This window comes from Marmota monax, unplaced genomic scaffold, assembly GCF_021218885.2.
Source record: "Marmota monax isolate L192 unplaced genomic scaffold, Marmota_monax_Labrador192_F-V1.1 WCK01_AAM20220418_F8-fsc00030, whole genome shotgun sequence".
Taxonomy (NCBI): Eukaryota; Metazoa; Chordata; class Mammalia; order Rodentia; family Sciuridae; genus Marmota; species Marmota monax.
The window spans coordinates 5,567,969-5,595,057 of NW_026691988.1; the positions used below are offsets into that span (position 1 = coordinate 5,567,969).

The window sequence follows — 27,089 nt, forward strand, 5'->3', positions numbered from 1 at the left end:
AAAACTGCTATAGTGAATGTTTCTTTTCATCATTCTGTGTATTTTGAAAATCCTCCTATTTTTCAGTCTTGAGAATAATTAGTATGTATAGCCAAAGTCCTTTAAAAAAGCGACAAAACATCTTGGAATTAATTGTTTAATTCCAACTTATTTAACTGTTTTTCTGATAAATAAAACATTTACTATAGTGAATTAATAAATTAGACTGAAAGCACTATTATTATATAATGTACATTTAGTACCCATGGAGTGTAGTACAAAGTTTACCCTCATTGAATTGATTTGAGAGTTTTAAATATCCTTTTAAGTTTTTTAAGAATTAACTAGAAAATTAATGGCTTACCAATAAATTTATTTCTAATATACATATATAGAAAATTCACTTAAATTTTGATTCCTGAGAATTTTTAGAATATTATACTTCAGTCATATTTGACTATTTTCAAACTTGATTTCTAGTATTCATTAAAATGTGCTTATTGTACTATTGCTGTGAAAACTATACTTTCATTACCCCAAACTTATAGGCAAAATAGCATTTTAAACACCTTACATTCTGTATGTTTATGAAGCAATAGATCACAAGAGTACTTAATAACATTTGGATATAGAAGTATATCATATTTCATAAAATAGTGAGCAACTTAAACCTATTTGTCACTTTTACAATTCTAAAAGTTTAGCTCCAGAATTATTATGAACAACTTAGGAAGGTCATAGTACTTTGAAGTAGAACTATGATTGATTAGACTAAACTAATTCCAGCACTGTGTTGTGTACTACTTTAATCTTTTTGAAAAGTGAATGAACAGCAGATGGCCTAATAAAGACACTCTGTGTGCTTGCCCAGTATGGATTGGCTCTGAAGGGGCTGGCTCAACACTTTAGAACCCATATATTTGCAATACATCTGTCTTAGTCAAGGCAGATGGCTAAAGGAAAGAGAAACTTCCATACTTTTGGATATATTCCAGTCTGTGGTGCATATTTGGATGAAATGTTTATAGAACCTGACTTTTACTTTTAAGTTCTTTTTAGAAAAGTATTTTCTCTGATAGTTATAAATATGTATGTAAATATGATTGCTACTGCATTTTGTGATTATGCTTAATAGAAGGTGTTACATCATCCTGCATGTTTGCTCTCTACATTTCAAATATTTCTAGGGTACTTTGGTCTCTGCATTTTTAATCACTCCTCGGATTAGTAAAATGAAAGAAAATAGAAAAGAATAGCATGTTTACAATTAGTGAATGATGTTTTGAAACATGAAATTTTTCTTAAATATTATTTTAAGGCTGGGGTTGTGGCTCAGTGGCAGAGTGCTTGCCTCGCACATGTGAGGCACTGGGTTCGATCCTCAGCACCACAAAAAAATAAATAAACAAAATAAATATATTACATCCATCTAGAACTAAAAATATTTTTTAGAATTATTATTTTAGTTAGAATAAATCTGCAGGCAATATATTGCTATCATGTGGAGTTTACAATGTAAAGTGTTCAAATTTAAAAATTTACTTTTACACCTTGAAAGTTTAATTATTCTATAATCAAAAATACTTTTTTATAACGTATCAATATGTAAGAGTATACTGCTGACTTGAGAAAATGGATGAGTGATAGAATGATTTGAATGAGGAATATTTATTTCATGCTCTTAGAACAAAATTCAAAGCAGTTTAATTTGAAAAAGTATTTAGGGAGTGTTACATTTTAAGAAATGGATTTTAGAAAATGAACAAATTTTTAGAAACATTTAACATGGCAGTTTCTTTAAATTAGCTATATACCTTCTAATGGAATGCATTTATGAAGCAAATTTTTTTGTGCATTGGTTTTTTTGTGTCTTACAGTAATCACAAGCAGTGGCTACAGCCCTAGATCAGCACATCAGTACTCTCCCCAGCTCTATCCTTCCAAGTAAGTGGTCAGTAGATGCAGTTTTGTTAGAACCATTTTCCAGAATTACATTTATTAATTTCTATTCACACAATATATCAACTTTAATTGGCAAGAATTTCTGTACATACATGTAACATAGGCAGCTGGATAGATATTTGGATAGATTAGACAAATATTCTATACATATTAGGAATAAAGACATCAGGGGCTGGGGTTGTGGTTCAGCAGTGGAGCATTCGCCTAGCACATACAAGGCCCTGGGTTCGATCCTCAGCACCACATAAAAACGAATAAATAAAATAAAGGTATTGTGTCCAACTGCAACTAAAAAAATAATAATTTAAAAAAGAAATAGAGATATCACTTTTATCTGGGTAATGCCCTTCTTTCTGGGTATTTGTGGACTTTGAGCAGGACATGAAACTGAAACTAGAATATGCTATTTTTTTAAATGAAAAATTTTAAATGCTGGGTAGTTTAAAGAAAATATAAAGAATTCACATTTTATCCAAACATCAACGCTTCATAATTCATTCCATTATTGGAATATTTTTATTGGATTTCAAGTTATAATAAGCATACTTCTGGAAAAATATATATACATATGTTTGTTTTTATAACTAGTGTGGTCACCATACTAAGGACAATGGTAGATAGTTCAAATTTAACTATATTGGGTGTATATCCCAATTTGTTTGGAATCAACAAGATGTGCCTAATTTGGATTCCCAAGACATACACTTTAATATATAATGTGTTATTGTCTGTAACATCAAGAATATCCTTAAGTATAAGCTGGGATTGAATCTCCAGTTGGGAACACAGATAAAATGTGACATGATAAAGGGAATGGCATTCATTTTCTTTTCAGGAGGACTTCTCCTCCTTTTTTCTAAGATTTCCCATTTACAGTAGTGAATTCTTGGAAGAAATTTTAAATAGAGTTTTGTAATCACTGTATAGCATTAGGTCACTTGTAGTGAATCTGAATCTGCTTGTAAGCATATTAATTAACTGGCCTGTGCTCCCTTTTCCTCATCTACAAATTATTTAGAGTGCTATTTAGCTGTAACAAGACTTTAGATATAATATCTAAACCAAATTTCTCATTTGACAGGTGAGATAGTCGTAAGGAGTTTAAATTATTTTTTCCAAGGTGACCAGATTGCTTTGTAGCAGAGCCTGGGCTCCGGACATTCAAACTCTTATTTGCTCCTATATTGTTAAAATTATGTTGTAAATAGAGAGGAGGATTACTTCCTGAATATTATAGGGTTTCACTGAATCTAAGCTGTCTGAATTAATATGCAGTCTTTGTTGCCACAGTAATGCTATTTTTCTGATATTTAGGCCCTATCCACACATTCTTTCTACACCAGCAGCTCAAACTATGTCTGCCTACGCAGGCCAGACTCAGTATTCGGGGATGCAGCAGCCAGCGGTCTACACAGCCTACTCACAGACAGGACAGCCCTACAGCCTGCCCACCTACGGTATTTCACATCTTTTATCTTCTCCTTCTTCAGTTATAAGTGGGTAATCTTGCTGGCTAGTAGTTTTATACTCTGATGTTAAGTTCCAACTCAAGGAAGGTCATCTTACTAATCAAATGGTTTGTATGTGCATTTTGGAAACAGATTTGGGTGTGATGTTGCCAGCCATCAAGACGGAGAGTGGACTTTCCCAAACTCAGTCCCCATTACAAAGTGGCTGCCTCAGTTACAGCCCAGGGTTTTCAACCCCACAACCAGGCCAGACACCATATTCTTATCAAATGCCAGGTAAGTAGCCATACATGAAGCGTGTGAGGTGAGAACCAATTCTCTGAATGAGACTCTTCAGCTTCAGTCTTAGAAATGTTCAGTCCTAAAGACAGGTTTAAATTTACCCCCGCTCACATGATTTCTTAAGACAAACAAAGAGGCAGAAACATGATGGAAAAAGTTGAATGTACATGGAGAAACATGACTCAGACTGAATGTAAATACTTAATTTTAAGCCACATAACATTGGCAGGAAACAGAGTCCAAGCAAAGCAAACTTCCAGCCAGCCACCAGGTCAGGCAGGCACTTGTTTGGCGTCTATTTAAGTGAGGAATTTAAAAGACTCATAGTGCAAACTAGTATTTTCTTTTCAATATTCCTTAATAATGTAGTGCAATTTTGATTGTATGAAACTAAATTAGCACTTTTCTAAGGTCCACTTAACAAGTGATTGTTAAGTGACTGGGGATTTTGTTCATTCCTTAAATACTTACTACCTATTGGTAGTATAGTTCTTAATAGGACTTTTATATAATTTGTACCTGCCCCCATCATCAATATAGGATCATTTAATTTTTTAAAAAATTTTGGATCCTGTAAAAAATTATGTCTGATCTTTATATAATAGCTGAAGAAACAATTTTAGTGACATGGTAAAAAACATTAAAAGTTAGTTCTTCTCTGTCATTTTGTCTATAGTATTGATCATAATTTGGGGGCTATATTCATATATTTGAACCAATGGTTACTGACCCTTTACTTAGAAATTTTTGGTCGGAATAGCAAATCTCTTTCCACCCGGAATATTAGGTGGAAACATATTTGCATATACGCTATTGCCACAATGAGTCACAGAGCTTCGTGAGCAATGTGATGAAGCATAGAAACATATTCAGTTTTCCCCTGTATAGGTTTATTCAGACCAAGACAATTGCATTGATTACATAATATATTGCTAGTCAAAACACGTTGATAAAAGAGGTCTTCCACTTCCTGAATAGTTTTTCATTTCATTCCTTGATAAGTACAATCCACAAGAACATATTTAAAAAGAAAATTCTATAATTAATACTTTGCTTGTTTGGGGCCCAGCTGGAAAAATAATTAAATAAATTTTAAACTTTGTAGTTAAGTTGTAGAAGACCCTCAAACCTTAAATTCTTAAACTTGTATGAACCTTTTCCAGACTCTGAATCTTAATTCGCACCTCTCATTGTTCTAAAGAGAGACATAAGTATCAGAGACAGGTTGCTGCAAGCATCAGTTCTAAGTGGGGCTTGTATGTTTATTTCCTAATAATCTCACCCAATGTTTAGCTACGTTAGTTTCAGTCTGCAAATGTGGTGGAAATAGTTTGAAAGATCCAAAATTCTGTCTGTCTTGTAGTTTATTCTTTGAGTACTCTGGCTCTTGTAGACACCTCTCCTTGAATGCCAGCTTTATCCTGGTGAGACTGTCCCCATGTTCTCCTGCATAACCCAAAAAACCCACATGGCAAGTCTACTAGCCACCATGAGAAGGCTAAGCACATTTTCTTTATGAGTCTCCCAACTTCAAATTTCACTGCATTCACAACCAAATTCAAAATGTGTTTCTCTCACCGAATTCTGTGAAGTGAAATATTTTTATCATTTAACAAGGAAAACTTATTTGGGGTCTGTGTGGAAATTTCATTTTTATTTTACATATAATACTTATATATTTATGGGATACTATGTGATGTTTTGATATGTGTATCATTATATAATGTTGAAACCAAAGCAAGTAAAGCTTTCTCCTCATTTATCATTTATTTGTGATGAAAGGTTTCAGAATCTTTTTTTTCTAACTTTTTTGAAATATATAGTACATTATTATCTACATTAGGATTTTACTAGTGTGCAATAGACACCAGAAATTTTTTCTCCTATTCACCAACATCCCCACCCTTCACACTAGCTTCTTCTTTCCATCCTCTGGTAAGCACTATTCCATTCTTAACTTATATGAGATCAACCCTTCTATATATGAATGAGGTCACATGACATTTGTCTTCCTTTGCCTGGCTTATTTCACTTAATATCTTTCAGTTCCATCTGAGTTGTCACAAATTACAGGATGCACCCTATTTTATGACTGAATTGGTATGAAAGTTTTTAAAACAAAATTTGTTCTTCATCTCTAGGTTCTAGTTTTGCACCATCATCTACCATTTATGCAAATAATTCAGTTTCCAATTCAACGAATTTCAGTGGTTCACAACAGGTATAGTAGCTTTTTGTATTTGTTCTTTTTATATCTATTGCAGATTATTGAAGAGTACTTTCAATTATAAGTGTACATCCTCTGTAAATAAAGTTTCTTTATTTAAAATTCATATAGCAACTCAGGACAGTAAAAATTTACCTATCCAGAACTCTTGGGATATGTGTTATTCTAACTGTTTTAGATTTCTTGGTTACTAAATATGAATGCTGCAGTTGTTGCACTCTTTTGGCATGTTTTTTAAACATATTTTGCATACTTTTATCTTAAACTATCCTAAACACAACTTTATTTATCTTAACAAACTGTTATCATGATGAATATTAACTAGTAGATCAAACTATAATCAATCACAGGATTATGCTATAGATGCTAAAACTTTTCAATCTTAAAAAGTAACACTAGTTAATAAACAAAATGCCTCCAGAACTAAGACTGGGTTTTCATTTTTTAAGTATTTAATTCTATAATTTCTTTCAATAAATGTTTAGTTCCCACTTTCCTAATAGTTATAATTTTGGCTTTGGTCACTGAGCCTATCTTGAGCAGGCCTCTGTCTCCTCCTAATCATATTTTCCTAATGTTTTGAGAGTTTTAAAAATCTAGCTGGTGGAGGGCTGGGAATATAGCTCAGATGGAAGAATGTTTGCCTCATATGCACAAGGCCATGAGTTCACTTCCTAGCACCACAAAAAAAGTAAAAATAAAAAAATAAAAATCTAGTTGGTGGGAATGACATGTGGAACAAGAGTGCAGGTTCCTGAAGTAGCAACTTGGCACAGAGATGAACTTGTGATCTGTGCTGATGCTTCAGAATCTATTGTCTTTATTTAATGATTCTTAACTATGCCCAGAGTAGTTGAGACTGAAGGGTAACTGGTTTCTGGGCAGACAATGCACTATTTTACTTCAGTGTCATGGCTGAGCTTTCGTGTATTTTAAAATATCTTACTGCACAACTGCTTGGATTTTGCATTTACTGAAGGAATTCTATTCATTGCTTTTTTGTGTGGTTTTATTAACATAGAAAAAGGCCAGAAGGAAGTTGGCATTCATTAGAAAGTGTGGTATACTTGGTCAAGTAGCCATCAGAGTCATTGCATATTTTATTTAAAAGCTGAGAATTTTAGATCATTTATTTATTGATACAGCAGGCATTTATTAAGCCCATGCTGTACATTATATTTTTGACTAAGCATTGAATGTTCAATATGTTACCATGATGTACAATTATAATGCACCAATAAAAATATGGAAAAAAATACTTAAGTCTTTATTTCATGTTCTCCAAAGGACACAATCTTCATGAAGAAACAGCAATGAAACAATTTGGATAGAGGGTGGAATATAATAATAAAATAATAGAAATATGGGTTGGGGATATAGCTTAGTTGGTAGAGTGCTAGCCTTGCATGCACGAGGTCCTGGGTTCAATCCCCAGTACCACCAAAAGAAAAAGAAGAATAGAAATATACACTAGTCAGAGTGGTAGTGTAAAGGAAAGACCACTATACTTGGGAGGATTTAAAAAATATTTGTAAATTAGAAGAATATTTATTTGAAAAGTTTTAATCATAAAATAAATGGTGGGAATGACAATTTTGTCTGACAATTTAAGTAGAATGGATGTCATATAAAATATAGTTTGTATTTTGGATCATGGGCCGAGTACCACTTCATCATTTCTGTAGATACTGAGTGTTTCTCAAGTATTAGGAACAGGTCTGAACATTAGGGGACAGTGGTGTGGTGGCCAGAATCTATCAGACCTTATCCTTATTTCATGGAATTTACAGCCTACAGACAATAAACCAATGAACACACAAATTAATATGTCCAGAATTAAAAAGCTTGAATGGAGAGAACAAGATCCCACTAAAAATAATAACAGGAAAATAATTTTGAACAGGGAGGCCTGGTGGACGCCTTCTCTGTGAGAGACACATTTAGGCCAAGGCTCCTGAGAGCCAGGTGAGGAAAGAGGGCACAAGTGTTTCAAGCCAAGAAAGCAGCAAGAACCAGACCCCCAGGGGTGGAAGACTCCATGTGTCACTGAACTCCAGGAGGACTGGAGTTTAGCTGGAGCTGAGGGGAAGGTAGAGACAGCTGGTTTTGAAGCGGTAGGCAGAGGCCTGCTCACATAGAGACACAAGGGTTTCAGTTAGGCCTTTGGATCCTTGTCTAAACCAGTAGGAAGCTATTAAAGGATCATAAGCAGGAGAACCCTACATCATTATGTAATTTACGTTTTGTGTAATCTGGCTTCTGAGTGTTTGGGGAAAGTAAAAAAATGGAAATAGGAGATAAAGTAGATTAGTGAATAAAATGGGTGGCAATGGGAAGTGAAGGATGTATAGACCAGGGTAACCATATTGGGAATGAAGGAGGTAGAAATCTCAGAGATACACTGGAGCACTTGATACCTTATTCCCCAAAGACCAATGGGAGACTTCCCAGGGTGTACCCAGCTCCTCCTTAGGGTGTCAGTAGCTTATTAGCACACAGTGCCTCACACCCATGCTGGGGTCAAACAACAGGTACCAGTTGCAGCTCTGAAGCTTGTTGGCTATGTAACCTGGGCACAAATCACATAAGCATTCTGTGCTGTTGTCTTCTTTTTAATATATAACATGGGAATAGTAATAATAACACCACATAGGAGATTGTGAAGATTAGGTGAACAAAGCTATTTAAGCCCTTAGTACAGTAACTGGACACAAAGCCAGCCATACGTAAGACTCTGCTCTCTCTCTCTCTTTGACTCTGGAAAAGTCGGGTTGCTTGGAACTTGTTCAAATATTGATGAGTTTTTTCTTTGGCTCACAGGTAGCTGTGGGGAACATAAGATCCTGCAATTAACAGCCTAGTGGAATTTTAGTTTTTTGACATATTACTTAATCCTTTCTGGTAATACATGTATTACGCAGAGAATTTCCTTTTTGGGGAACCACATCCCACATGCATCTATGTTCACTCCAGAACTTGTCTCAACAGGGATCTTGATCCTGACCAAAGGTCTGTCATCACTGATAGCATTTTGGATTATCACATGGGAGATATATCAAACTCTATCACAACAGCCTCACTCACCATCTTAACATAGAAAAGAATTTTGCAGAATCATTCTTATCATTTTAAGGCTTTTTAAATTTTTTAAAATAAAAAACAGGGGAGCTGACCCAATGCTTTCATTTTTGTCTGTAAACAAAGGAGAAAACCCACAAGTTTGAAAAACCTCACTTCACTGAACATTTTTAAGTCAAGGCCTCAGGTAGCACATGGTATGTGAGAGGCTAGGTTAGAAAAATCCTTCATTCTTTTGTTTATTTACTCTGTGCCTTCTGCCAAGAAGACAGAATCATCAAGGGCCGCCTGGAAAGGGAACAGAATGCACTGGGCAGTCCGTGTGGAAGCTGGGTGGGGAGCAGCCACACTCCCCCTGCTGATGGCCTTAGTACTGATTTTATAAATGTGACCTGATTCTGGCTCCCCATCTCCTCTTCCAGGGCATAGGTCCTAATGATGTAAATCCTTGGATAAGTGTAATTAGGGAGGCAAATGAAGCATATGCAAATTTTAGACAGATTAAAATTTTTGTTCTATAGCTGGCTTGTAAAAATAATAGAAAGCTTGGTCTGGGGTTGTGGCTCAGCGGTAGAGCGCTCGCCTAGCACGTGCAAGGCCCTGGGTTCAATCTCAGCACCACATAAAAATAAATAAACAAAATAAAGGTATTGTGTACAACTAAAAAATAAATATTTAAAAAAATAATAATAGGAAGCTCATTACCATGTGCATATATAGGTACAAAATGCCAACAAAATCATCTCCACATGTGAGGATTAGCTCAATGCTCTAGACTCGGAAACAAATGGAGCCAAAGCTGGTCTTCCAATTGCCATGGTGATTGGGGTTGTTTGGGTTTTTTGCTTGTTATTTTTGTTGTTGTTTGGAGCACAATGGATGGTAATTTCTCTTCCAAGCACACACTTTTCCATTATTTGTTTCAGGATTATCCGTCCTACACAGCCTTTGGCCAAAACCAGTATGCACAGTATTACTCAGCATCAACCTATGGAGCATACATGACTTCAAATAACACAGCAGACGGCACATCCTCATCAACCTCCACCTATCAGTTACAGGAATCTCTCCCAGGACTGACTAGCCAACCAGGTACAGATCTTCACCCAGGTGAAATACTGTTAAATGTTTTCTAATAACATGAAGAAAATGGGCTTTTCAAAAACATGCCTTAAAATTCTCAGATAATTGTGATGATATTTAATCTACATTGGCCTCATTGCAAAAACTGAGGCTCTTTTGATATTTCAGAAAACCCTCCTTTTAGATATGGAACTGTTAGGAGATTGGACTCTCAAAGAGACTATGTATGTAGGAATGTGGATATGGGCGAATGGACCTTTTGCCAGACTTATTCTTTATTTTGTCAAAAACTTGACAGCAGAGTTATAATATTTTCTTCTTGAATATAACTGATAATATTTTCTTTCTGCCAGAGAGACTACCTAGGTCCTTCACCCTTAGTTCATCAGTAACTCCTAAAAGTCCACATTTATAGGATCAGTGGCAGGTAGTTTAACGTCTTTGCCTGATGTATGCTATTTGAAATCTATCATCATTCTCATTATATAAAGCTTTGCCATCTTCTTAGTAGAATCATGTTTGCTACATGTATTTGATATATCAAAGTATTAAAAGTTAAAGGCAAGTTTTAATAGAGATTCAACATAATCTCAAATCAAAATGTCAATAGATTTTTTTGAAGTAATTATAAAGGTGATTTTAAAATTACAAGGAAAGGTAAAGGAACAGAAGAGTGAAAACAATTTTGAAAAATAAGAATGAAGTTTGAAAACTTGCACTGAATAATTTCAAGGTTTACAAGTATAGTAATCAAGAAAGTACAGTATTATCAAAAGTATAGATTCATAGAGAAATGCAAGTGCAAAGACAATTGAATGAACAATTAGTATCTTTTAGCAAAAGGTACTGGAAAAACTGAACATCAATATGCAAAAGGTAAAAGAATCTCAACTCATAACCCATATGCAAAAAATTAAATTGAATTATAAGCCTTCATGTAAAAATTAAAAACTAAAAAATATCTAGAAGAAAAATGAAATCTTTGTGACCTTGGACAACATAAAGATTTTGTAGATATGACACTGAAAACACAATTCATAAAAGAGAAGTTAAACTAGATTTCATCAAACTGAGAAGATCTTTTAGAAAGCCACCACTACAGGAAGAAAAAGGCAAGTCACAGAGAAAAGATTTCCAAAACACATATCTGATAAAGGACCTGTATCCAGAATATATAAAGAACTCTCAAAAAAAAAAAAAAACTTGTAAATACTATCAATGTGTTTTAATATTTTTCTGCCTTTAGTTATTTTTAAGACCTAAATTCACCCATGTCTTTTATCTAGATTTGGAAAGAAAGAATATGGGAAAACATGGTCATATGTCAGCAAATTCTAACTGGACAAGTAGGGCCAAGATAATTCAATTCCATTAAACAACTATTTATTCAGTTCCTATTAGGTCCCAGCATTGAGCTAGAAACTTGTACTTAAGCAATGAAAAAAAAAGCTTTGCCATCTTATTAGAATTAGACTCTGTGCATGTCTTTAATGTCCTTTTAACAAGCAAGATAAAAATCAGGCAAATAATTAACAGTGATGTATTAAGAAAAGGAAAATACTCGATTATATTTAAAATATTAACAAGTAAACTAATGTGGACATAAAGAACTAACAATGAAACACACACACACACACGCACGCACGCACACACACATATATTTTTGCAGTCCTGGGATTGAACTCAGGGCCTCACACATGCTAGGCAAACATTTTACCACTGAGCCAATGCCCAGCCCTAAACCAATATTTTAATTAACATCCAAACTATGCTTATATCATGAATTGATGGAAGGGCAGCATCTATTATTTTTCATTTCCTGCTGAGAATAGAGTAGTTCTCCCTTATTCATGGTTTTCTTGTTGCAGTTTCAGTAAACTATGATCAACTGCATTCAAAAAATATTAAGTGGAAAATTCCAAAAATAAACATAAGAATCCTTGCTTCACGAGTGGTGGAGATGCTGTAGATAGGGAGGCTTGTCATACTCTCATCACATTGGAAAGATGTTTCTCCATGGTGAATGCGCAGGCAGAACAAATGAGGGGACTCTGCTGACACAGAACCACAGTAGTGTTTGTCATCGGAGTGTCAGAGACTGAAGGACAGACAGGACCATAGGGTGTTTTGAAGTTACTAGACTACAGTTACCATGAATGGAAACTGTATGCTCAGAGACGGAATGTGCTGCATGGCGCTTGGGTCCAAGGTTGATTTTGCTATAGTTTCCATGTAATCACAGCAGGGTTTCTGTGCAGGAAACACATGGATGGTGACTTCCATTTGCTAAAGAACACTCCATATTCAGAATAGTAGTTTTATTCATGGTACAGGTGCTACCTGCAGGCAGGGAGATATTCTGAGTGGGGACTTCGAATGCAGCACACCTACATGTGCATTCTCGTGTTTGCTATAAGATTCTACCATTTCTTCAGGCTTCCCGTGGCTGCTAATGCCAACAAATATGGATTAGCATAATTTTCATATTTCATCATACTTTTAGTTGAATTTAAAGAAGAAAGTATTTCTACTTGTAACTACATTGTTCTCTCAACCAAAATCATAACACACACGTCTGAATTTTTAAGGAATTCTGTGATCTCTGACCTTTACTCATGCCTATTGAGATCTGGCATGCCTCCAAAAAGCAAGCAAGTTTATAACTATGAATTTGTTTTTATTAATGGTGAAATCTGATGGATTCAGTTCAAGGGCAGGAAAAGAATTTCCCATTAACTGATTCTGCATTTTGGACTTATAGCAGAGACCTAACAATTAAGTCCACAATTTTTCATAGAACATTTCACTGTTTTCCATCTTTAAAACAGAAACATGCCCTATGTTCAATAAGAGACAGCTGGTTGTTCAGATATAGAGATAAACCTAATGAAATAAAGTTGGATCTAAATATCCAAAGCTTACAAGGGGCAGTTATTCATTATTGTACTGATTAAGGGATAATTATTCAATCATGTAGAAAAGCCCTGGGCAGTTGGTAATGACTGATGTTATTTGGAAATTGCAAATAGCGTTCAGTTATTTATTTTACCCTATTAGGTAGTTTGACAATGGATTTAAGAAACACTACTGTGCTGATTAAGAACAGACATTTTAGTTCATTATCGTTATGAAGACCTGTCTTTGGCTTTAACACAAAGTTTATCTAGGGTAAAATGATTTGCATGCAGGATGTTTTGAGAATGGATCAGCAAGTGAAGATGAAAGATTTTTACAGTTATTTTTATTAAATATTTTAATCTTCTTTAAAGTTAAGTGTGGTTAGTACTTTGTAGCAGTATTATCCTTTACCCTGAAACTACGAGAAACATTACAGTACATTAGCTAACTGAACAAGTGCTCCAGAAATGTCAAGGAGATAGTAAATCACTTCCCTCTCTGAGGCTAGCTTCTCAAGCAGAGGATGGACCACAATGAACTTTGCCAAATTACATTTTCCCCTCTTGAAGTATCCCATGCCCTTGTACAGTGACCTGAGTAAAGCAGACACTAGAGCTAACAGCTGTCTCTTTAAAAAAAATAGTATCAAGAAATGTTTAATGATCAGTTAAGCCCAAGTTTCTGGTTTTACTCTTTATCAGGAGATAGAGAGTACAGAGGTCAATACCGTCTCACCTGGATGGGCTGTGGAGGAGCAGAGACCCACCTGCCCTCCACAGGAAGTACTTTTTCACTTCAGTGAAGTCCTTTCAGTGAATTCCTCGGTCCTTTCTCACAGAGCAATAATGACTTTTTTATTTAATTGCTTTAAATGACAAATTTTAATATAGTTGTCATGTAAAACATGTTGTTTTGAAATATGCATGTATAGGGAAATGACTAAATCAAGCTAATGTATTTGTGACCTCACATACATCATTTTTGTGGTAATAACACTGAAAAGTCATTATCTTAGCAATTTTCAAAAAATATACATTATTGTCAACATGGTCACTGTGTTGTACGATACCATCTCTTCAACTTGTCCTTCCAAGTTAACTGAAATTTTGTATACTTTAACTGACATCTTCCCAATCCCTGGCCCCAGCCTCACAACACATGGTAACCACCATTCTATTCCATTTCTGAGACTAAACTTTTGCACTCTACATGTGAGTGAGGTCATGCAATATTTATCTTTCTGTGCCTGACTTATTTTGCTTAACATAATAACCTCCATATTGTTGCAAGCAACAGGTTTCTTTCTCTTTTAAGGTTGAATAATACTCCACTGTGTACATGGACCACATTTTCTTTTTCCCTTCACCTTTTGAAGGAACCTTGGGTTGACAGCATATCTTAGTTATTCTGAACAGTGCTTCAGTGACCATGGGAATGCAGGTATCTCCTTTACATAGTGATTTCACTTCCTTTAGATATATACCCAGGGATGGGATTGCTGAATCATTTGGTAATTCTATGTTTAACTCTTTGAGGACCTTCCATGCTCTTTTCCATAATGGGGGTCTTCATCTACATTCAACAGTTGCAAGCGTTCCCTTTTCTCTACATCCTCTCCAACACTTTAGTCTTTTTGATAATAGTCATCCCAACAGGTGTGAGGAGATATCTCATTGTAGTTTATTTGAATTTCTCTCATGATTGTTGAACATTTTTTTTTCATCTTCCTGTTGCCCATCTGCAGGTTTTTTTTTTTAAGACATATCGACTGAGATCCTTTGCCCATGTTTTAATGAGGTTATTTGTTCTCTTACTACTGAGTTGTTTGAGTTCCTTATATTCCTTATATGTTTTGAATACTAACCGCTTATCAGATGTATGCTTTCCAATATTTTCTTGCATTCTGATCAGTTGTTAGATTATTCCTTGATGTGTAGAAGCAGGCATAGATTTGACCTTTTTGTAACCTGGAAAATATATGGCAATTTGGGGAAAGCCTCATGATTAAGGCAGAAGTTCTGAAGTCACATTAAAATTGTAAAATACAAGCTAATTAATTTTGGTAAGTTAGTTAAGTTTCACATGTCTCCAATCTATCACTAAAAGACAACAATGAAGGACTTAATTCACTTTGTTGGAGTGAGTTTAAATCATGTGCATACACATATACTACAGTGAAAAGCTCTGACAAATCAATAAGAAAAGCAAGAACAACCCATTTTTTAAAATGGGCAAGAGCTTTAACAATTATCAAAAAGAAAATATAAAATGGACAAGAAACATAGCAAAAATGTTCTCCATCATTACACATCAAGAAAATGCTAATTAAAATGACAGTGCAATACTACCATGCATTCACAATGACTAAAATAAAGAAGACTAACCATATCAAGTATTGTCATGGATGTGAAGCAACTGGAACTCTTGTTGTTAGTAGGAGAGCAAATTAATACCCTCACTTTGGAAAAAGTTGATGTCTACTAAAGATGCACATATGCCTACCCTCTAACCCAGTAATCGCCCTGTGAGGTATAGATACTCAAGAAGAATGAGTGCTTATATCCACAAAAGCATGTACAAGAGTACAAATGGCAGCTTTCTTCATAATAACCTAACACTGACACTAACCCAAATGTCCCTCAATAGGAGGGATAAAATTTAATATACGTATTTCATGAAGTTCTAGCCACATAAATGAAAGAACAGAGTTGTTCTAGGTCTAATATGGATAAACTCAAAGACATAATGAGCAATGAAAATTTCTTTTTTAAAAAAAGAATGCATAACACTTTCTAAGTGTTTAATAAATTTAGAACTATTTTTCATGGTTTGCTTTAAAAGCTGTACTTTATTCCCATCAAAACATTTCTGTCCACATTTTTTTTTTCATATTCTTAGAGCATATTTTAAGACCCTCTAGTAACTTGCAAAGTATTAATGGGAATAAATTCTTCTGCATATGAAAACCAAGATACTTCTTATGACCACATCTTTTCCCTTCACAACTGTGGCATTTACTGGATCCTAGATTCAAATAGCCCTGTCGTTCCTGCTAAATTTCTTCTTTATTGACCCAGTCTACAATTGACTTCCCATAACTGATGGCAATAATTGAGATTTTGTAAGTTTCTATTCTTTCAGCTCTTGTACTGTGGGAAGAACAAAGCTGCCTTATGGTATATAACACCTAGAAATTGATTTAAAATGAATATCAAGACAGGTTTTAGGGACTATTATCCAAAAAATTTTAAAAGCTTACTTAAGAAGAGAATATCAATTTGCATCATCATTTTACTTAAATTAGAACATTCAATTTGCAGAATATAGTAACCTTAGGAAAGGTTCAAAAAATAATTTAAAATATTTTAAGTAATTTTATTAAAAGTTGATGTGTTTTCAAATAACTGAAGCCTAATTTAACACATGCAAAAGCAAGCTGAAACATAATTTACTACAAAATAGGGCTATATTTAACCCTACAACTAAAAAACTTTAACAGAGAAACATATGCCATGAACTTACAATATTGTAAAAGCAAATACTATTTGCAAACATATTTTTTGTGTAAACATATTTTTTGATCCTGTCCTGACATGCACAATATTTCCATAGAAAATGTTATAATCAAAAGAAATAAGATATTGGCTATGTAAAAACTGCTGTTTCTCAGAAAAATAATAATGCCGAAGGGACTGGTGACTGGTATGTATGTAGCCCAGTGATAGCACATTTGCCTAGGATAATACACAAGGCCCTGGGTTTGGTCCCAGCACTGATAAAAAGGAAAGAAAAAAAATAATGTATATAAGTATGCCTGGTTTGTTCAAATTTATTTATTTAGATTAATTTCTGCTTGGCTGCCTTGAGAATTCTTTTACTTTAATTTAATGATAAAGCATGATAGCCATAACATCTTTATGTTTAAAAATGTACAATTTAAACTTAATATAGTTTGCAATCTGATTCTCCTAGAAAGTTTTATTTTATACATATGATTTAAATCAAATTAAACATAAATCTGATTTTCCCTCAGTAGTGCAAAAAAGTAGCTACTATTACCGGTACTTTAATGTACAATGAAACAGATTCAGAGAGATTGAAATTCTTGAAGTTGTAGATTAAGACTGGCTCCTTTCTCATGGTGGCCTCAGTTTATCTTAAGAACCTCTAACAATTTTTCACTGTTCATGAGGTACCCTCCACCTGCTAAGATATATTGTCACTAGCTTTAGATATGTCAGAATTTTAGGTATTTGTGAGAGATACAGACACCAGCTAGATAAGAAGTCTGAACCTTAGGATATGGCTGGATAGAGGTATAAACTTGATCACAGGTGATTCAATACAGGTTCATTAATACATAAGAGGGTAATGTCACCCAAAATATGGAGTGAAAAGGATGGTGATCAAAAAATGGATCTCTTTAAAAAAAATGGATCTCTTCAATACCAGCATATAAGGAATGGCAGGACGGGAGTTCATATCTCCTAGACAGAGAAGGGCTGGTGTTTAGGGTTTAGGTGAACTGAAGCTAGCTTTTGATAAATCAGATACATGGAGTGGAAATAATTGTGTTGTCTGATACTTTAGCCACTGGCCATTCATGGCTATTGAACACTTAGAATGTGGCTTACCATAGTTTGAGATATACTATACGTGTAAAATATGCACAAGATTTTAAAGATTTAGTATGAAAATGAGAATGGAAGACATGTCATTGATCATTTTTTATATTGACTACATGCTGAAATGATATTTTTCATATTCTGAGTTAATAATGTGAGTCAATTTTATATCTTTTTACTTTTTTAATGTGGCTGCTAGAAAATGTTTTTAGTCAGCTTTTTCACTGCTGTGACAAAAAGACATAACCAGAACAATTATTTATTGTTTATTTTGCAGCTTATAGTTTCAGAGGTCTTGGTCTATAGTTAGCCAACTCCATTCTTTATGGCTTGAGGTGAGACAGAACATCGTACAGAAGTGTGTGGCACAGGAAAGTAGCTCAGAACAGGACACCAGGAAGCAAAGAGAGAGTTGTGCTCAACAAGGACAAATACAGATTCCACAAAGACAGCCTCTGATGTCCCACCTCCTTCAGCCACACCCTTCCTGCCTACAGTTAGCATCCAGTTAATCCCTATCATGACACTCAATCCCTAATTGGGTTTAAACTCTTATAACACAATCATTTCACCTCTAAACTTTCTTGCATTGTATCATTCATGAGCTTTTGTGGGATACCTCATATTTAAATCATAACAAATATAAAATTATGTGTGCAGTCATATCTGTGGCTTGCATTTATTTCTATTTCATGGAGCTGGTATATGAACTATTATTCTTCTAAGAAGTTTCATTTAAATGAGAAGATAGCAGAGAGTATCAAGATGGAAATGCAAGGTCAAGAGAAGGGACTTCTAAATTTGTCAGTGGACCACAGAGAAGGTTGAAGGAAAGATGAAAAAGGGTTTTTGATTAACCAGGCATGATTCCCTAAGAGGTGGAGCTAGGGAGTCCCCTTTGGATAGGATTGATCTAGAAGGCATCCTCTGTACTGTGACCAAAAAGAACGTGAGGATAGAGGGCTGGGGACTCCGTGATAGAGTGTGGCTCAGTGATAGAGTGCTTGCCTTGTACATGCAAGGCGCTGGGTTCAATCCTCAGCACCACATATAAATAAATAAATAAAATAAAGGTATTGTGTCCAACTACAACTAAAAAATATTAAAAAAAGAAAAAGAATATGAGGATAGAGCTAAATATAGATAAATATGTAGGTGAAGGCACAGAGATAAAGTTGAAGATGTGATGTATAAAAAGTATTTGGGTTTAATAGATCATATAAGTTAAAACAGAAGAGATCTGTATGACCAGTAAAAATTTTGACTCAATTAGAATTTTTGGGTTTGGGATTATAATAATTCTTTTCTTTTTCTTTTTGTCACAAGATTTCTATTATACAGAAATTTGTTAAGATAATTAATAATGGAGGCCCATACCTGATCTAAATATGAAGTGCTCTTCTTGATACAGGTTATGTTTTTGCAGGAGAGTTTGATACTGTGCAAAGCCCCTCCACACCTATCAAAGATCTTGATGACCGAACATGCAGGAGTTCTGGGTCTAAGTCCAGAGGCAGAGGCAGGAAAAACAACCCTTCCCCACCTCCCGACAGTGACCTGGAGGTATGCCTGCTGATTCTTCAAGAGTGCAGTCTGTTGGTCTATTTTAGTCATTGATGGATTCTCTAGCTTACTCTTCCATTAAATTTCAGAATTAAAGTAAAAAAGACATATCATGAACTGAGTAGATCTGCTTTGTCACAGGCATTTTACAACTCTAAGTTCTGAAATTTCATATTGAATGACCATTATAATAGTAAAATGAAAAGCAATAACAACTCAAAAGTAATAGTACTTTACAAATTCTAAGGCCTGAGATAATCACATCTTTCTATTCAAATTGGCAAAAACAAGCAGAAAGTTTTAAAAATAAAGCCATTTTGTGGGACCATTTCCTAAGAAAATTATATTTGGTAGGATTAAAGTAATGAAAGACTTATACATATGGGTTAATATATTTTAAAACATAAAATAACCTGTTTGGAAAAGAAAGATCATCCCAAAATAGGAAAATGTCATTCATTTGACTTATGGGTTTAAATTGTCATATCTGGGAAAATTTAAACTATGTAATTTTCTCATTTAAGAGCCCTTTTGAGATTCATGTATACTAAGCGGGTTTTTTTTTTTATTATTATAAGACATCAAGAAAAACTACTATTACTCGTAATGTTACTTCTTATACAAACTCCTGCTTCAATTGAGAAAAAATTTAATTTCCGGATTTACTATACCTCCACATAAAAGGTGATTCTTTTGCCTGAACAATAGCAGCAAATTTAAATGCCTTCAAGAACCTAGAAGGTAATATTAGTGATGAGACTGGGGAGCCCAGCAGACCCTGGAAGAGGAGAGCATTGGTCCGGTCTAGGGGACCTGTCATTGGTCCGTTGCAGGGGACCTGCCATCTCTGCAGTGTGGGAGTATCATCCAGCCTGGCCCCAATCTCAAGTTTCTCTGTTACAGTCAAAACTCTGAAGCTTGATGAAATCTCTTAATTTTGAAATGGTGATAAATAATTTCAAACCTTTTCAAACTCCGCAGGTTAGACAACATATTCATTGACCTAATCTGACTCAACGGTCTACACTTTGCATTTTCTATTTAGAGGTTACTCACAGATTCTTTTAAATATTTTTAAAACCCAATTCTTTATATGTAAATTGCAAAATTCCATGAATCCATGAGGTCTAAAACTTTAAAGTATATATAGAAGTTAAGCACACTTTTATTATAAAGTCTAAATGTGTCTTTTTTTTTTTTTTTTTTTTTTTGGTATTAACTACCAGTAGAAGAGTTTGAATGAATTTATGCAGTTTAGATCATCAGATATTAAGCTTATTATCACTTGTATTACTCATGTTTTTCTGGATTTACAGGAGTTAGAGTTTTCAAATGAAAAATAATAATGGAATAAAACATTTTCTGTAAAACAATATCAAGATTATACCTGAAAATGTAGGGAGATGTTTTCTACTTATGTAGAGGTTTCTGTTTCCTTTAAACTTTGTGATTTTTTGATATTGATTTTTTTTCCCCCTCAGCGTGTGTTTGTCTGGGATTTGGATGAAACCATAATTGTTTTTCATTCACTGCTCACAGGGTCTTACGCACAGAAGTACGGCAAGGTAAGGAATCAAGAACTACTGTACTTGTTAAAAGAAAATGCTAGAATGAATATCCACACACCTATTTGTATCTCATATTTATTTTTATTACCTGTGTCATAATGAACATACTTCACAAATGTATTTTCTTAGCTCTAACTAGTACTTGTTCTTAGCTCTACTGTACTTGTTAGAACTTATTTTATTCAAAAATCAAAGGTCACTTAAAAGTACTGTTAAGTGCTTTTATTGCAATATGTCAGATCTTCCCTTAGTTATCTATTTCCAGTGGCTTACAGGACTTTAACATGAACTGACACATTTCATGAAGCTAATGAGAAATTGGACGCCCTCTTCGTTCTTCATAATGACTTTTAGCTTTTTACAACAAAACCAAGTTTCTTACTCTTACACAATTATTTGAAAAATCAGGGATCAAAATAGACTTTTAAACGTTTGAAAACCATGTCTTATTCCCTACTAAGAGAACTTGAAGAAATTGAACAAATTTGTTGTACCTGTTACTATCGGATTCTATTTTGAAACAAGCAGTCCTTCTTTTTTTGTCTGACAGAGTTTTTGGATTGATGAATGAAAGAATGTTTCTGTACCTTGAATATGAACCTGAGAGATAACACCCCCTCAGGTTACTCATAGTCAGCAACAGAGGATCTCTTTGCTTCCCTGCCTTTCTCCCCTGCTGTTGTTTTCCTAAACAGCTTCTTATAACATAGTGTTATTCACTGTTTGAGTGCTGTTCCCAAGACTGATGCAGCAGCAAGAGGCCTATCAGCTGGAAACAAATTTTTAGGCCATTACTGTTTAAGACCTTGACAATTTAGGATTCATGATCTAACCAGAATGGATTGAGAATAAGCTGGTCTGCTTTTGACTACTGTACTTAAAGTTAGATAGAACTTGGTTCTTTAACACATCACACCTACACAAGCATCTTATTCTTTTTAGCAACACACTAATTGATAATGAGTGTCTCAGGCCAGCTCAACATGTGTTTTTTAGCAGTTACGTTAAGAATTGTCTTCTAGACAAACAGTGATCAATTTCATTGAAACTTCTTCCTCAATTGCACATATTACCATGTTTTGGGTGTAGGTAATGGAAGTTTCTAAACAGATATGAAAAGTAACAACCATTTCTAAATGGACTTTTAGGCCCTTGTCACAATTGTCATCTAAAGCATTCATCTCTAAAGTAAGATGAATACATGTGCATTAGATACACAAGACTGTCAACTTGGATAAGGAAAGAAAATACTAGAATGAATATCCACACACCTATTTGTATCTCATATTTATTTTTATTACCTGTTTCATAATGGACATACTTCACAAATGCATTTTCTTAGCTCTAACTAGTATAACAAATCGCCCACAGATTGGGTGGCTTAAACAGAAAACAATTATTTCTCATAGTTTTGGAGGCTGGGAAGGCCAAGATCAAGGTGTCAGCAGATTTGATTCTGGTGGGGGCCTGCTTCCTGGCTTCACAATGGCTATCTTCTTGCTGTAACCTGATATGGTGGAGAGAAGAGAAATAAAAAGCAAGGACTTTTGTCTTTTTACAAGGACATCTGTCTCATTCATGAGGTGTCTACCTTCATAACCCAATTATTTCTCAAAGGCTCATCCTCCCGATATCAGCACAGTGGAAGTTAAGATTTCAACATACAAATTTGGGGAGGTCACAAAGATTCAGTCTATAGCATACCCATGTGTATTAGCCATTTTTCCATTACTGTGACAAAAATTCCTGAGATGATCAAGTTGTAAGAAGAGAAAAGGTTTATTTTAGTTTTCAGTTTCAGGGGTTTCAGTCCATGGTGACATGGCTTCATTGCCTTTGACCTGTGGTGAAGCATCATGGCAGGGAGTAAGCATGTGGTAGAACAAGCTGTTCATCTCGTGGCAGTTGGGAATCAAAGAGAGAAGAAAAAATGGGTGAAGGTCCCAATATCACTTTTTTTTTTTTAAAGAGAGAGAGAGAGAGAGAGAGAATTTTTTTTAATATTTATGTTTCAGTTTTCGGTGGACACAACATCTTTATTTAATTTTATGTTGTGCTAAGGATCGAACCCAGCACCCAGCACATGCCAGGCAAGCACGTTACCGCTTGAGCCACATCCCCAGCCCCCCAATATCACTTTTGAGGGCATGTCCCCAATAGCCTCTTTTTCCCACTGGGCACCACCTCCTAGAGGTTCCACCACCACCTCTCAACATTGTCACAGGCTGTCTGGCAACCAAGCCTTAACTTTAACATGTAGGCCTTTGAGGAGCACTTATCTAAACCACAGCACTACACATGAGTATCATTAAAATATATGCTTATAATGTGTAAGTAAATTATACAAATTTGGGATACACACACTCACTCCAAATACTATTACTTATGGAGTATACAATCTAAAATGTTTTCAGAAAAATAATCTCAAGGATTTCTTCTGATATAGCATTGGCTTATAGGAAATAGCCAGTAAGGCTTATTGAATTCGTTGCAATATTTTTGTACAGCTAAGTTTCATATTAAGACAAGTGTTTAAAATAAATAATCTACTTTGAATGCATGCTCTAAATAAAGGTCTTCTCAAAATAGTCACATTTGGGGCTATACCTAGATGTCCATGTTGTTCCCCTTATGCCAAGGCAGGGATGGAGATCATATTTTTTAATAACCTTTAAAATTTGAACATATTTTCTTACATCAAATCTCCTTTTTTTTTGGGGGGGGGAATTTTTATCTACAAAAATAATATCATTTGGACTCAACACAATGAATACAGAGCGTGGTAAAAACGTCATTATATATGTTTGCTTTTTTTTTTTTTTTGCTATAGCGCGGTGAAGCTGCTTTGCCCAGCTGACTCATAAACTGACTTTCGGAACAATTCCAAAGTTCTCAGACTTCTCCCAGCAGTGGTACATCACTTACATTAACCTGTCCCCTCCCTGGATGACCACCTGGCTATGCAATCCACATGTCCATGTTTCATTATTTCAAAGTGTTGTCTAGAAAATTTATTTAAATCCAAAATAGGAACATTCTGCATGCTTCCAGAAGTTAAAAAAAAAAGAAGAAGAAAGAAAAACCAGCAGTAATACCTAAAGAGCAGAGCAAGGTGAGGGGGAAGAATGGAGCTAACCACTATTTACTGCTGGTGATGTTCCACACAGTGGGTGTCACACAGTGCCAAAGGCTAGTTTGTTCTCCCTCTCTGTAGATAGGAAACATACTCAGAAAGGTCACTAAATGGGCACATGGCTGCACAGCCAGCCAGTGACACAGATGAGTCCTGGGACCCTGGACTTCTTGACTCCAGAGAAAAGCTATGTTCTTCCCGCTATAACACACCATGTGGCATAGACAATTCATCCACCAGGAATGCAATATATAAAGAGCATTTCCCAGAATCAGTAAAAATAGCAACATACGATGCAGATGGTGTGTGAGTTCTTCTTTCAATTGTACTAATTTTAATTACCTTCTCTCAGACTCTGAGATTCTTTCCCATTAAGAGGTAAAACTAAAGACATGTTGTATGAAATAGAATGTAGCAGACATCAATAGTGCTCTTCTAATAGTGCCCTATTAGAAGATAACTTCACGTTCACCATGTGTGTTGGCCTCTGGCATTTCAGAGGCAATGGTGGTAATTAAGGGCCAGGGCTTTTGAGTTGGATGAACTAAATTTGAAAATTTAGTTTTGATGTTTACTGTTTTCTGACTCTGGCCAGTTGATTAATCCCCAAGTCTTAATATCTATAAAATGGGAATAACATCATTACTGGAAAATGAGAATTAAAGAGCTAGCTAGCATGTTTAAAGGGTTTAGCAGAACGTTGGTTGTGAATTAGCGCTCAAGAATGTTGTAGCTGCTGTTTATTACTTTCAGAAACATCATCATCCCATTTAATTCTCACAATTACTTTGCTGTCTTTTATTTATTTGTTTGTTTGTTTGTTTTGTGATGCATGTTTTATGGATAACTGGGATAACGAGGGCTTAAGTACTTAATCAAGGTAGCAGAATAACAAATGCTGGCACGCATGCTGGAAACCAGGTCAGTCTCTTGACAAGTCCGTGTTCTTGGGACCTGCCCCTGGTTGACCATATTGAACAATGTTTTTACTCAAGGCAACTTAAGAAAATTAAAATTTAAAAAAAATTTAAAGCTGTTTTTCCTAATCAAAATTTAAGATGCCCTATTGAATTCCATGAAAAGCAATTTAGGTTGCCTAATTTGTTGAATTATTATTTACATTTTTCTAAAAGTCGTTATTGACATCTCCCTGAATGTTGATGAGGGAATGGATATTGCCTTTTAGCCAATAAGATGTTATTAACTTGGCCTATTGAGATGTAGCTTAGGAAGAGATGTTAAATCAGGTCACCTTGTGAAACTTGGACCACATGCAGCTCAGGGCTTATTGCAGAGGGAACAGAGAGGACATTGAGTGGCTTTGGCAAGTGAAAATGGTAAAGTAGAAACTAAAGCTCCTGGATAGATTGTATCCCTTTAGCAAACAATTATTAACACAAATGTGCTTCCTGCACTCTTGGGACTTACAAATAAAATCATTTCAGGTAGTAACAACTGCTATGAAGACAATAAATCTGGGTCATATAAAGAGTGACCTGGGTGTGTGACTAGAGGGGGAACGTTGGTGCTGAGACCTGAATTACAAGGAGCCAGGCAGACTAGGGGGAGAGGGAGAATGGGGAAGAGCCTCCCAGTGGGGCACAGAGGACCCTGAGACAGTGTTCCATGAATACAAAGTCCAGTGAGGCTAGAGAGTATAAACAAGTGGGAGATCCATACAAGCAAGTAGAGAGATAGGCAAGGACAGGGGCAGGTAGGTCTTGTCCTCTGTGGAAAGGCATTTGGGAGTTTCATTAGTTGTAATAAAAAGCCACTGGAGGGTTTTAGGCAGAGTTGGGACTTGATGGTTTATAATCATCTGCCAGGTGAGAATGGCATTTAAAGGAACAAGGGTGGACACACATTGACCATATAGGAGTGTAAGATATGGTGGTGGCTTAGGCTGGAATGGTACGTTTTCAGCCTTTAGTGTGAGTCGCAGTAACCTGCAGGGCTTGTTAAACACAATAGGTTGAGTCCTGCCCCTGTGGTTCAATTCAGTAAGTCTGGGGAGGGGCCTGAGATACTGTATTTGGAGCAAATTTCCAGAGAACTGGTGATCCTAAACCACTTTTTGAGAACTACTAGAATATTTTCCAAACTTTTACCTTGAGGAAAGTAGTTCTGGGTCAGGTCTGGAGGAAAGTCCATGGTCCAGTTAATTTTAGAGATGCTTAAATTTTATGGCTGTTCAGTAGAAATTATCATCTCAAAAGTCCTGAGAGTTTTAAAGAATCCTCTCTAATCAGGTTTAATCCATTGGTTCCCTAATGTATTCAGTAAAGGCTTTGAGGACTGATGGAAATTAGGTCACTTTGGTTGATTAGTTGACAATTCAGGACTCTTCACTGCTCATGATGAAAGTGACCAGGGCCATTATTTCTGGAACATTTATACTATTTAAAACTGTCTATGCTTGAAATTATTATGCATCCCCAGTCCTTTCCATTTCTTAGCTCCATCTTATTTCTACAATGTGATGTTTAGAATGTAACATTTTGCTATGTGACTGTGATATTTCACATTTTTTAGTCAGAGCATTCTTTCCATTTAAAATTAGTTAATGAATGTCCCTCCACATTTTTTATTGAATCATCATAGTTGTAATAATGGTGGGATTTGTTGTTACGTGTTAGTACATGCACACAATATAACAATGTAATTTGGCCAATGTCCCTCCCAGCGCTTCCCCCTTTCTCACCACTTCCCACCACCTAGTCCCCTTCTCTATTCTACTGATCATCCTTTGTTTTTCATGTAATCACCCCTACCTTTCTTTTCCTTTTTCCTCTCTAGCTTCCACATATTAGAGAAAATATACTACACTTGACTTTCTGAGTTTGTTTATTTCACTTAACATAATGGTTTCAAGCTCCATCCATTTTCCTGTAAAAGACATAATTTCATCTTTTGTGGCTGAATAAAACTCTTTGGAATATATATATATATATATCACATTTTCTTTATCTATTCATATGTTGATGGACATCTAGGCTGGTTCCATATTTTGGCTGCTGAATTGTGCTAATATAAACATGGATATGTATATATAGCTGTAGTATAATGACTTTAATTCTTCAGGGCAAATAGCAAGGAGTGGTATAGCTGAGTCATAATGGAGTTTCCATGCCTAGCCTTCTGAGGAACCTCCATAATGATTTCCATGGTGGTTGCACTAATAAACAATTCAGCCAACATTGTAAAAGTGTCCCTTTTTTCTCC

At 35.2% G+C, this 27,089-nt stretch overlaps 1 protein-coding gene and 1 non-coding gene across 14 annotated transcripts in view; both read left to right on the forward strand.

Annotated features, from left to right (window-relative positions):
• Positions 1-27,089, forward strand: part of Eya4 (EYA transcriptional coactivator and phosphatase 4) — a 270,189-nt gene that overhangs the window by 212,550 nt on the left and 30,550 nt on the right. For 6 of the 13 annotated variants that reach the window (XM_058581339.1, XM_058581342.1, XM_058581337.1 and 3 more), the window contains 7 exons: positions 1,857-1,923; positions 3,256-3,398; positions 3,543-3,686; positions 5,834-5,913; positions 9,924-10,107; positions 19,030-19,166; positions 20,648-20,731. In XM_058581339.1, the coding sequence (XP_058437322.1) occupies positions 1,857-1,923; positions 3,256-3,398; positions 3,543-3,686; positions 5,834-5,913; positions 9,924-10,107; positions 19,030-19,166; positions 20,648-20,731 (839 nt within the window). Of the gene's footprint in view, positions 1-1,856; positions 1,924-3,255; positions 3,399-3,542; positions 3,687-5,833; positions 5,914-9,923; positions 10,108-19,014; positions 19,167-20,647; positions 20,732-27,089 lie in introns of all 13 variants that reach the window. The other 7 variants (XM_058581361.1, XM_058581352.1, XM_046449773.2 and 4 more) reach the window with 3 other exon arrangements.
• Positions 7,290-7,362, forward strand: Trnaa-ugc (transfer RNA alanine (anticodon UGC)). Its single transcript has one exon. It is a non-coding gene; the product is annotated as a tRNA-Ala (tRNA).